Source organism: Vicugna pacos, chromosome 19 (assembly GCF_048564905.1).
Source record: "Vicugna pacos chromosome 19, VicPac4, whole genome shotgun sequence".
In the NCBI taxonomy this organism is placed as follows: Eukaryota; Metazoa; Chordata; class Mammalia; order Artiodactyla; family Camelidae; genus Vicugna; species Vicugna pacos.
In genome coordinates, this window is record NC_133005.1 from 13,940,490 (window position 1) to 13,952,655 (window position 12,166).

The following is a 12,166-nucleotide window of genomic DNA, read 5'->3' on the forward strand; positions in this document are numbered from 1 at the left end:
AAGAGAAATGTTGACTTTGAGCTTGGTTTATAACCAAAGATCTAATTAGATGCAAGAGGGAGGTATGGGAGGGATGGAGGTAAAGTCTGTACTGACTCTGTGGAGAAGACTGCCTGAGCATGCAGAGTGGGGGGTGTGTGTGTGTGTGTCTTTAAAAGATTCTCCACCTCCCTGCCGGCCTCCTCACAGTTTGCCACTGGGGTTTGCAGCCTCCTGGTTGCCTCAGTCCATGCAGGGACCCAGCATGGGCACCTTCTTTGTAGTTCCAGGAGCAGTTTTGTTGTCATGGAGGCCAAAGTGAATTGAGGAGTGTAAAGGTAACTGTTTGTTTTTAGTCTCAAAGATCGGCCCAAAATATAGGCCGTTGCTCCTCTTCCGGAAAAGCCTGATTGGTAGGATTCTTCCAGTTCAGCAGACGTGCTTTATCTCTTTCCCTCACCAACTTCAAAACTAGAGCTTACCAAGATCCTGTGGAGGAAAACTTGCCAGGTCTATCATTTCTCACAAATGGCCGAGCCTGGAGGTGGTACTGTTTGCAATGGGACTCTTCACAGTCAAAGCGAGGACAGTCACAGTGAAAATTGCACAGAGAACGGGACAGTGAGAGAAGCCCAGGTAAGAGTCCAGCCCTCCCCCTTGCTCTCAATGACCTGAACTTTTCAGTCTTTCTTGGCAAAGCTGTTTGAAACTGTCCTAACTGAAAATCCTTTTCAGGAAGTGTTTTGTGTGTTTTGACTCTTCACTTTAGCTAATTTTAAACACTTGGCTACCAAAAAGTTTGGGCGTGGGTTAAGGAGGGAATTTCTTCTCCCTGAGAAAGAGGACACACAGAGACCCGAGAGCCTTAACCCTTCACGTGCACTCTTCGCAGCTAGACTTCTGTTTTCTCTCAAGCGTTTTGGGGAGCATGGTTCTGAAGGCTAAAACTCCCCAGCTAAACTTGAGCCCATCAAGAAATCACACCAGATTGCTTTCATCCTGCTTTGTAAGACAAAGAGGAAGTGAAAGTAAACACAGCTGAGATCCTGGTTGGGGGGGTGAGTGGTGGACAGAGGATGGCTTCTCCCCTGGGACATGAGAAATGCTTCTCTGAAAGGCGACTGTATTTCGGTGTTTACTGGAGCATTGTCATAGTTTCCAGCATGATTTGGGGCCAGAGTCTTTCTTTGAAACTTGACAACACAAGCATTCCTTTCTAAGACACTCCAGAAAGGGTGGCTTATTGTTACAGTCTGCAAACAGGCTGCAACTCAAAGGCTGAAAACCAAGCAACCTTTGAGTTGTTTTCAATCTTGATACTTTAAAAAAAAAATTTGGCTCCTGCTGGGACACTATGTTTGATGGGAACTTACTGTGGAGGAGAGGAGGAAGAACCAAGAAATGTTGTCAGCTTGTTCAAAGAGGCAGGCAGTCTGCTGGCCACTGGTAAACAGGCAGTCCCTACTTCTCACAGGATGCCCATGCCCTGGGCTCCACGCAGCCGGGGTCAGCTTACCTGCTCCAGGAGCAGATCGGCACAGCCACACAGGTAACTTCACTGGTGGACATGAGAACCTGGGCAGGGAACCCATGTCATCCTGTTTCATGCATCCATGCAAAGAGAACCAGGGAAAGTCAGATTGTTCTAAGATCACAGGACAGGTGCAGCCTACTGGGGGCCAACCAAGGATTCAGTGGATAAAATCTGTACATCCAGTGACATGAAGAAGGTGACAGGGACTCTGCAACCTGGGTAGTGTGAGAAGATGCCGTGGTCTCCCAAATGTGTTCCCCTCTTAACAAAAGGCATTACCCTAGCCTTGGAAGTATCCACCACAACCCTCAGGGCTGGCCTCTCCCAGCTGAGTATCCTGTGAAGAAAAAGCCATCAACTCTCAACATTCACATGAGGACAACCATGCTAATACCCACCACCTCTCCATCACTGCCTTGAATCAGACCACTCCCACTCCAGATGCTCTTTTCCCCTTAAATGCCTGTAACACTGGCCCCCGGCTGACTCCCCCTCTGGACCACTCTGACCCTGATGGCTCTCATTTGGGTAGCGACGCTCTCAAAGCCATTCTCCTCTCTGTCTCCTTTATCTTGGTTATGCAACTATCTTCCAGCATCTGAGTTAGAGGCTTGGCTAGCTGGTTACAAGCTCTCCTAAGTAAGGACAAAAACCAGGATTCTGAAGGCTCATTACTAAGTGCTCCTATAAGACTGTAAGTACCTTTGGACACTGAAGCTTCCCTAGGATCAGCAGGAAATATCAGTGCAGCTAATGCCTTTTCTGACAGTTCCTTCTGGAGGGCCATCCAGGGCCTGTTGGCTCAGATATATTTATAGATATTACTAAGTTGAAATTGGCTTCCACTGGGAACTTCCATTATGGCTGAGAAAATATTTTCTGGAAAGATGAAACACTGCTGTGTTTTCAGTGTAGTCAGACAGACAAAGACCTTTATTTCCCTCCTATGATGTGGATGTAATTGTCTTTACTTTCATCGTCCTCAGTCACTGGTTTTAATTCATTTTGCTTTGAGGACTAGGTCTTGACCAAAAACCTCACAGTTTAAACCTAGTCATCTTAGAACACTCACTCTTGGAACCCAGCCACCATGTCTGAAGGAAGCCCAGGGTGCCCAGGAGAAGCCCAAGTAGAGAAACAAAGTTCCCTTGCTGTGCTCTTAGCTGAGATGCAGCACCAGCTTGTGAGCTGTATGAGACAGCTAACTTAGAAATGGATCTTCCAACCTGAGATCTCTCTGCTCTAATGGATACTCCATGGAGTAGAGATGACTCCTCCCCACTGAGCCCCGCTCAGCTTACAGATTCTTGAGTAAACAAATGATTTGTTGTTTTCAATATGGTGGTGGTTTGTTGAACAGAAATAAATAAGTGAACACATAGCTATTCTGCTTCATTAAAATGTTGAGGAAAATCATTTTGCAATCTCATCATAACTATTTTCAGAGCTGGAATTTACATTTTGAGGAAAGAGTTTCTTTTGGCCATCAATCTTGGCAAAGATGTGCTTTCCTGGGTTTTATATTTTTCTTTTCTTTTATTTTGTGTTTTGCCTAAAGACTCTGTGATTAAGATGAGTGTCTGGCTGATCTGTGCAAATAAAATAAATACAAATATCTGCAATGCAAAAGCTCAGTTGTTTGAAGGCTGTCAAATCTGAAGTGTGATTATTCAGCCTTAGCAGGTCTAGAACATGTTGTGTTATCTATGGAGAAACAGGCGAAGCAACTTGTGTGTGTTCAGGTTCAGATGTTTTAATTAAAAGAATAAATGTGTTTTGTTAATTAAAATGATACCTGTGTTTAGGTATATTTAATATCTGCCAATTATAAATTAATTGTAGCTATTCTAAATTTGTAAATATTATTTATACATTAATTTTACCTCTTTGTTTCTCTTTGAAAACTCTATTAGAGGTAGATTGACATTAACTCAATTACTATCAAGAAATTTATTTTGAAATGCACTAAATTTAATCTTTTTACTAAGTTTTTTCACCTCTGTTTCATTTGGCCTGAACTAATGTAGGTTTCTTGGAATTCTAAAATTTACCAAGCTATAAATTCGTGGGAGAAGATAGATGTAGTTGGCACCATATTAGAAACAAAGTCATTGACCTGTTAATTCACAATTTATATTAAACATTTGAAAACAATTCAAACAAAAACTATTGAGCTTAGCTCCAAATAGTATTCAAAATTGTTCTCAACAGTCTCCTTCATCTGTCACAATCAAGAGTTTTGCAACATTGAAGAGCATTTGATTACAGCAGAGGCTGAGGTTACAAATGACTAGGACTCTGGCAGGGTCAGGTGTGGACAATAGGAAGTGGTAAGAATGGGTTTACCTGAACAAAGTTCATTGTCTCCTAAGGAAACACAGGTCTCATGTTGACAAATCTTATGATTTTCACAAGAGGCTGGAAATCCTGATGGGGTGGGAAGGAAGATAGACTCTCCTGATTTTTTAAGTATTTGCATATAATCCTTCAAAATTCCAATAGTGTAGATTTCAGGGAGACATTGCTACCAGGCACTAATCCGTCACCTCTGAACTACAGGCAGAAAGGGTGAGAAGAATAAGAAGTCATAAGTAAGGTCCTGTTTTCTCATACACATTTGGGAAGAATGATTCAAGGAATCTTGGATCTTCTTAATTCAGACTTATTTATATTTTTTAAAAACAATAGATGGGTCTTACATCTTCTTTTCCCTGAGTGGTTCTATGAACACTTGATCCCGGAGTGTGCAAGTCTGAGGAACAATTATGACCCAACACTTTTACTAGGTTTCCCCGACTGACCCTGATTTCAAATGTTAGGTGCCAAACTGTCAAAGAACCGACACTGTTTTACAGCTGAAACTTCATCTGGTAGCATTCATGTAGCTTGGTCACCATGATTGTTGTCCAGCTGTGGTACAACTGGGCCTTCAAAAGTTGCCCAGGAAAATGGCCACAAGCAAGTCACGACCCGTTACCCCCAAGTCACCCCCGACTGTTCTTCCTCTGCCATGTGGAGCTCAGCCTTTGGAAGTCAAGGGCCCTTTAAGAAGCTGGTAGACACTGTCACAGAAAAATGAGTCTGTCTGTATTAGAAAATTTTCCACGTAGAGGGTTCATGTCTTCCCAGACTTTCTATGATCCCCAGGTTAAGAACCTCAGTTCTCACAACCCAGTTAGAAAAAACAGCAAATCAGCTTTCTCAGAGAAGATAAATTCATAATTTGATGTTCCAAGGAGAGAAACCGACACATAAGCCAAAGTGACTCAGACAACAAGCCCACGTGTGTTATCCATTTATTTAAATATTGATATTAGAACTCTGCATTCCACTTTACATTCGTAATTCTTACTATAAAATTTTTATATACTATAAAAATTTATACTATACTATAGTATAAATTATATTATACTATATAAACATTATATTATACTATATAATATAGTATAAAAATTATACTATAGTAAAAATTCTTTTACTATAAACTTATATCCTCCCTTAAAACCTTGAGTAAATCTGATCTCCACAGAAAGATATATCTTTCTTGGTGACTTTTCACACCCCAGGGACCCTTCAGGATTTCCCAGGGAACTGCTTAAGGAAAAATGATATCCAGAAGACCACAGGCCTTGACATCAGCTAGAATTGGGTTTGAGTTTTAGTTTTGCCTCTTAATAGCTGTGCCGCATGGGGAAGGTAGCTTCATGTCTCTGAGCCATACCTCACAAGGCAAGGGGAAGATTAAATGAATTGCATATGTAAGACTCCCAATAGCTATCACATGTAGAGTAGATACCCAATAAATGGCAGCTATTATCAATTAAAGTTAGCCTGCAGCTGCCTCTTCCTTCTCTACTGCTATTATACATGAGTGTTCAGGACAATGCCTTGCACTTAATAGGTGCTCAGTAAGTGACAGTCTTAAAGCCCTGAATGCCCTCATCCAAAGATGGGTTCTCAATCCTCATTTTCCTTGGCCTATCGGCAGCACTTGGCACAAGTCATCACTCCTCCTTCTTAAAGCACCTTCTCTTGGCTGCCAGTTTATGACCTTCCTATGTCACTAGCTGTTCCCCTGCAGTTTCTGTTCCTGGTTTTCCTCTTCTCCTTGACCTTTTGAACATTGGAGTAACCCGTTTTCAGTCCTTCTATCCTTTCTCTTTTCTAACTGCATGTCTCTCATGAAGATCTGACCCTGTCTCTTCACTATATGTATACGTGTGTGTATACATGTATCTTATATATAAAATATATACATGTATATACACATATATGTATATAATTTACAACTGCCTACTTGACTTTTTACCTGGAAGATCAAAAACATCACCAGTTGAACATGTTCAAAACTGAGCTCCTGATACTGCCTCCCTCTGTCCCAAACCTGCTTCCCTTATAGCCTTTCCCATCTCAGTAAATGACACCTCTGTCCTTTCAGGGGCTCACACCAAAAACCTGGGCATGGTTCATGATTTCTCTCTTTTGTTCTACAGCCAGTGTGTCAGCAATTCATGATCCCACTTTCAGGCACGTCCTATTCTGACCGCTTCTCACCCTCCACCCCCCATAGCAGCTACTCTGGTCTCAGCCACCACTACCTCTCACTTTGATTTTTATGGGAGCTTCATGCCTTTTCCTGGTTCCCCCATTATTTATTGCTGCATGACAATCCATCCCAGCTCAGAGTGGCATTAAACAAGCACCACTTTGTTATGCTCATGGGTTCTGTTGGGCAGGAATTCAGAGCAGACCATGGGGCTGCTCTTCCCTATTCCATGGTACCTGGGGCCTCAGTTGGCTGGGCCTTGAATGGCTGGACCAGGAAGATTTGCCTGCAAGATGGCTTCCTCACCCTCGTGTGTGGCACCCAGGCTGTGATGGATGAGAAACAGGACAAGCCAGGACTGTGGACTGTGTGCCCCATGTAGCATCTCCAGCAGGGATGGCTCCTCAAGAGTTTCCTAGAAAATGAAGTGGAAAATTCATGGCCCTTTATCAGCTAGCCTCAGAGGTCAGCATCCACCCTGCTCTATAGGTTGTAGCAGCCTCAGACAAGCCCATCAGCTTCAGGGGATGGAACCATCATACCTCCTAAGGGATGATTATTAAATAATCCATGGACATGTCTTTATATTGCCATACCCCGCCTCCACCTCCACCTTGCCCTCCTCTAAGACTCTCTCAACACAGCAGCTTCTGTGACCCTGCTGAAATGACATCCCTATCTCACTCTTCTGCCCAAATCCTTCCCAAGTCTCCCATTTCACTCAGAGTAAAAGCTCAGATTCATACGATGGCCTCAGTTCCATGTGGCTTGGTCCTCTAACTCACCTCCTGCTGTTTCCAGGTGCTCCCTGTATTCCAGCCACACTAGGGCCCTCAGCCCTGCATCCTCCCACCTGAGGGCTCTGCACTTCTCTCATGTTTTCACTTCCCAGACTTCCCAGTGCCGTGCCTCCCTCCTTTCAAGTCCTTACTCAGATGCTATCTTCTTTGTGAGACTAACCTCATAATCTGGTTGCTCCCTCTCCTGCTAGTTTCCTTTAGTATTTAATGCCATCTACACACACAGAGACACTTATTTCCCATCTGTTGTCTGCCTCTGGCTCTAGATCGTGAGCCCCAGCTGGGCAGAGGTTTCTATCTTACCCACTGCTGAATCCCTAGAACCTACACCAGAGTCTACATAGTTGTTCGATAATAGTTGTGGAATTAATAAAACCCACATGTTCTTACTAATCTATTGTTTGTAAGAATTCTGATTTCAACTTGTTTGTTGTTTAAATTGCCATTTGCTGTCCACAGGCCTGGTTCTTTAAATGACTGGCAATGCCCTCGTATGATACAGGGGCTTCTTTGTAGAGTTCAAAATGTATAACTTCTTAGTAAATAATATGGTAATTTAATTATTTAATAAGTTAATTATCAAACTATTTATTGATAATTTAATTATTCAGTGATTGAATTGATAAATTAAGTATTTAGCATTTTAATTAGTCAATAATTAATTTTTCCTATACTTGGTTGGAATATATGATTACTACTCACTGCCCTCCTTATCAAAATCACTAAGTCACTAGATTATTTTGTGTGACCAGAAGCTACATGCTTTTATATTGATATCCAGATATTACAAATACTCCAAGCCTAGTATCAGGGCATGTGCTTTAAGCAAGTAGAACTTTTTTATGGAAATGAAAATGAAAATTAAATATTATTGATTTATCCCAATGATTCCACTACCTCTTAGCAGGAGAGAAAATGTGCCTGGGTTAGAGGAATAATGACTAATAACCCAGAGTATATAAACCTGTCATATGTTTGTAATGATATTCTGCATTCTCAGGGTTGAGTGTCCAAGAGAAGCCAGTCTAATCTGTTTTCCTACCCATAACTCTGTATATGAGATGATTTTTAAAATTTTATTTAATAAACTTTTACATCACACTCTTTGCTAAGAAATTCATAAATACAAGCTTACTTGATCTTTACAAACTTAAGCATTTCATACTGCTACTATCCCCATTTTTCTATATGAGGCAACTGGTCACACAAAAGTTAAGTCAGTTTGCCTAAGATTGAACTACTAGTTAGCAGTAGCAGTATTTCCCCAAATAAGAGCCACATGTAGGGAGCTTCCTTCTTTGCATATCTTAGAACACCATGTCAGAGAAATCAATATTAATTATCATTAATGATTGCTGCCACACACAAGGTCCTACCATGTGTTTATGCTTTTTGAATTATTGTTATTTCTTACATGTTGTCTTCAAATTTCACATTCAAGGATCCAGGGTTCAAAGAGGTCAGATTATCACCCATGTGCCTGGCAAGTAATAAAAGGATTTTCTGACCCCTAATATCTTCTAAACTGTCAACACATCTGCAGTCCTACTGTCCTAGTAAACTGAACCACCATATGGAGATCAGGAGTAGGGCCTCCTCTTTGCACTCCCTGGACTTGAATTCCAGCTTCACATGATAGCTCTGTGACCTTGGACAAGTGGCTCAAACTCTCTGTACCTTAGTTTCCTCATCTGGAAGATGAGGATAAAACTAGTGCCTTCCCAAGAGAGTCGTTGTAAGAATTAACTATGATAGTACATGCAAAGACTTAGAATGTCTTCTTAAAAACTTAACCAGTGCTTTGACCTTTTAACCTTCAGCATCAACTAGAGATTCCTATATCCAAGATCTTACTGGAATGTCATAGCAATACTGTGAAGTAAACAGAATGAGTGCTATTGACCCATTTCAGAGATGAAAGAAACAGAACTCAGAAAAATATTGTGAACAAAGCCACACGGATGTTAGGGACTACCTTAGAATTCCATAGCCAGACAGCAAAGTAGATTTTACATGGTGCACCAGCTAGCAAACTTCATGCACATCTTTCTTTAAAAATCATTGACCTTTGTCTTTACACCTTTCTGTTATATAGCATGCGTATTCCTCAGAACCCCCTTCTTCTGAGCCCTTGCTCAGCCTCGACTTCATTTTCAAACACATGCCTCAAATGACATTGAGGACGTTGTAAGGTTTCTTCAGTCTTGCAACTTGAATGGTGTGTTTCTCATTCATCTACTCTGACAGTCCTAAATAAACTAGGCTTTAGATTGTGATCACTTGAACCTAGTTATTTGAAGCTAAACACTTGAACAATCATGGCAGAACTGATCTCAGATCTCAGGAAAACATGTTATCTCATTTTCTCAATCTTAGCATCACAATTCTCAATAGGCTACTGAGACTCACTTGCCCAACATCTCAAAATGGCCAGTCCAGAGCAAGACACATCCCTATTTACTGCCAGTTTCTAGAGCCTCTACACAATTCTGCCTTTCACAGCACAGAACCAAAAACAAACCCCATAGGAGCTCCTGGTAGTAACATATTTTCCAAAACACACAAATAACTCGGGGCACCTGGGAAAATCCCACAACTGATGTACTTAGATTTGATTTGTTATTTTATACAAGAGGAAGTGACATTTTCTCTAAGGAGCCATGCTTTCCATTGGTTAAGTCTTAGCAAGACCACTGAATCAGGTGCCTGCCAACTAAGACACAGAAGTTCTCCACAGAGTGGCCTGAGAAAATGATTTAATGGCTGAAATAAATAGGTTTTGAATATCACTTTTCTTTTTTTAGTGTAGTAGCAGTCTTTGTACTAATCAGATGACTAATGCCTCACACCCCTACATTACGTAGGGCTAATAAATTATGGTGGATTAAAAAAAATGCCTGGAAATGCTAAATGTTAATTCAGGAGTACAAGTAAAAACTAGTCAAGATTAGCCTTGCTCTGGGACAGGTTGCTTCTTTATTTTTTCCTACACGATACGCCACATAAGAAAAATTAATCATGTAAATATAATCTGCGACCATGGATGTTATCAGAATTTTGGGGGAAGCAAATAAACAAATTGTTCTGGTGTCATATTCTTTGGGAATTGGTTGTTTGGAGATAGTATGCTTATTTTTCCAAGGAGAAAAAGGTTTTCAAGAAGAATAAAATACACACCACCGTCAATGAAAACCAAAGTTGCCTGACAGAAGCTATATACATTAAAGTAAGCATCATCTCTTTAAGGACACGTGGTCTCAAAGACAAGCAAAAGCTCAACCATCCTTGTTTCGTAGGCTGCTCTTGACATGTATCTAATATGAGTGGTTTTACAGTGTGACAGGCAGGGAAGGGGGAAGGGAGCCAAGGAGAGTAGGTCTGTACAACCGTGAGCCTGAACCTAATAAATACAGAGAGAAGGAAGGGCAACTGAATCCTTGGCAGGTTTCTCTCTTTCTGGGCAGGAAGGCTTTCTGCTTCTTTAGGTTATTGAATGGCGGGCTCTGTTTGGTCTAGCTTCAGGGGATGGAGAGTTTTTGGTTGAGGCCCAGGGATGGTAGGTAATTCAGCCTCATCAAGATGCAAGAAGAAATTGTTTCAGTTTGATGCCAAGAGGGAAAAAAAAAGAAAAAAAACTGTTTATAATCCAAGTTCAAAAACCTGAGCTCAGCCAAGGGAGGCTCAGACCACATTTTGTGTGCTCCCAGAACCCCACCCTTATTATAACTCCCCTGTGAGTCATCAGCTGCCTGGCGTGGGGAGGAAATGCCACAGGACACACCTCACTTTGATGGCAAAGCCAGTCTCTCTGGTTGGTTCATCCTTATGCAGTTTAAGGGACACTTTCCTTTTGATTTTTGGTCATAGGTTCAGAATTTCAGAATCCACGGGACTAGTTTACTTCATCAAATATTCTTCCACAATGGATGCAAGAGAGACTTTAAAATGAGCAACCACAAATCAGTGAATCACTGTGAGTCATTAAATGCAGGCACTCCCCAAAGATCTGTTCATGTGGCTTTGAAGGGGCCCTTTGGAAAACACTTGTCTGATCAGGTTTTTCAGCCACCATTTGCTAAAAACTCATCAATGGTTTCCCTTGTGATGCTGAAGGCTGCAGTCCTGAGCTCGGTTTATGAGCTCTGCACAACCTCCCCAGCTTATTCTTCCATCTATTCATCAGATATTTATGGGATGCCGACTCCATATTGGATGCTGTTCTAGGCACTAACAATGAACAAAGTGAATGGAGTTCCCCTTTTAAAACTGACATACAGCCATGCCTGTCCCCTCCCTATCCCTGCCAGCCAACCCCTCCCCCCCGCCCCTTCCCTCCATTCCTCAGGTTCTTCCTTCTGCTGGAAACCCTGTGCCCAGTAAACTATCAACTATTCAGATCTTACTGTAAGCACCACCTTCTTTTGGGAGGCCTTTCTTTTTTCCTGAATGAGGTCAGATCCCACCCTACCCACTCCACAGCACCCTTACGTAGTCATCATTTCCCTTTATGTCAGTATTTGTTTTGCATCTATATTTCCATCTAGACCAGGGGTTGGTAAACTGTTTCCATACTGGGCCAGATAGTACATATTTTCAGCTCTGTTGGACACACAGTCTCTGTCATGACTGCTTAGCTCTGCCATTACAGTGTGAAAGCAGCAATAGATGAGATATAAACACATGGGTGTAACTATGTTCCAATCAGGTTTATGTTTAAATAAAAGAGCAAAAGCAAGTCAGAGACCACATCTGGCTTGTGAGTCACAATGTGCTGACCTCAGAGCAATGGAACCTTCTGTGATGATGGAGATATTGTATAACTACCCCACCCAGTAAGGTAGGCTCATTGTCAAATGCATGAAATGTGGCTAGTGCAGTTGAGGGTCTAAAATCTCTAAATTTATTTAATTTGGATTATTTAAGTTTGAATGTAAGTAGCCATAGGAGACTAGGGATGACTGTATTGGACAGCTCACATAGAGACCATGAATGTCATGAGGTCAAGGGCTCTGTCCCTCTTGGTCACCATTGTGTCACCTGGACCTAACCCAGCAGCTGGCACAGAGTAGGTGTTCCATAGGTGTTTGCTGAGTGAATGAACAAATGTGTCTTATCTGCCCCACCTCCCACTTTAGCTTATGAGCTCCATAAGGATGGGAACCATAAGAGAAACTACCTGAATGACCCTTCCAATGCCCAGTACAAGTGCATGCACATGATAGTCAGCCCTCCCACAGAGTACTGACAGCTACCAGTACCCAACCAGGAAGGAGAAAGAGTGGCTATTTTATTTCTAAAATATGTTCC

General features: G+C 41.8%; 1 protein-coding gene across 2 annotated transcripts in view; it reads left to right on the top strand.

The window, feature by feature from the left end:
* The first annotated feature begins 369 nt into the window (after window positions 1-369).
* LOC102535721 (serine palmitoyltransferase 3-like) overlaps window positions 370-12,166 on the top strand; it is a 143,913-nt gene continuing 132,116 nt past the window's right edge. For both annotated transcript variants that reach the window (XM_072943806.1, XM_072943807.1), the window contains exon 1: window positions 370-615. In XM_072943806.1, coding sequence (XP_072799907.1) covers window positions 508-615 — 108 coding nt within the window. In that variant the 5' untranslated portion in view covers window positions 370-507. The remainder of the gene's footprint in view (window positions 616-12,166) is intronic.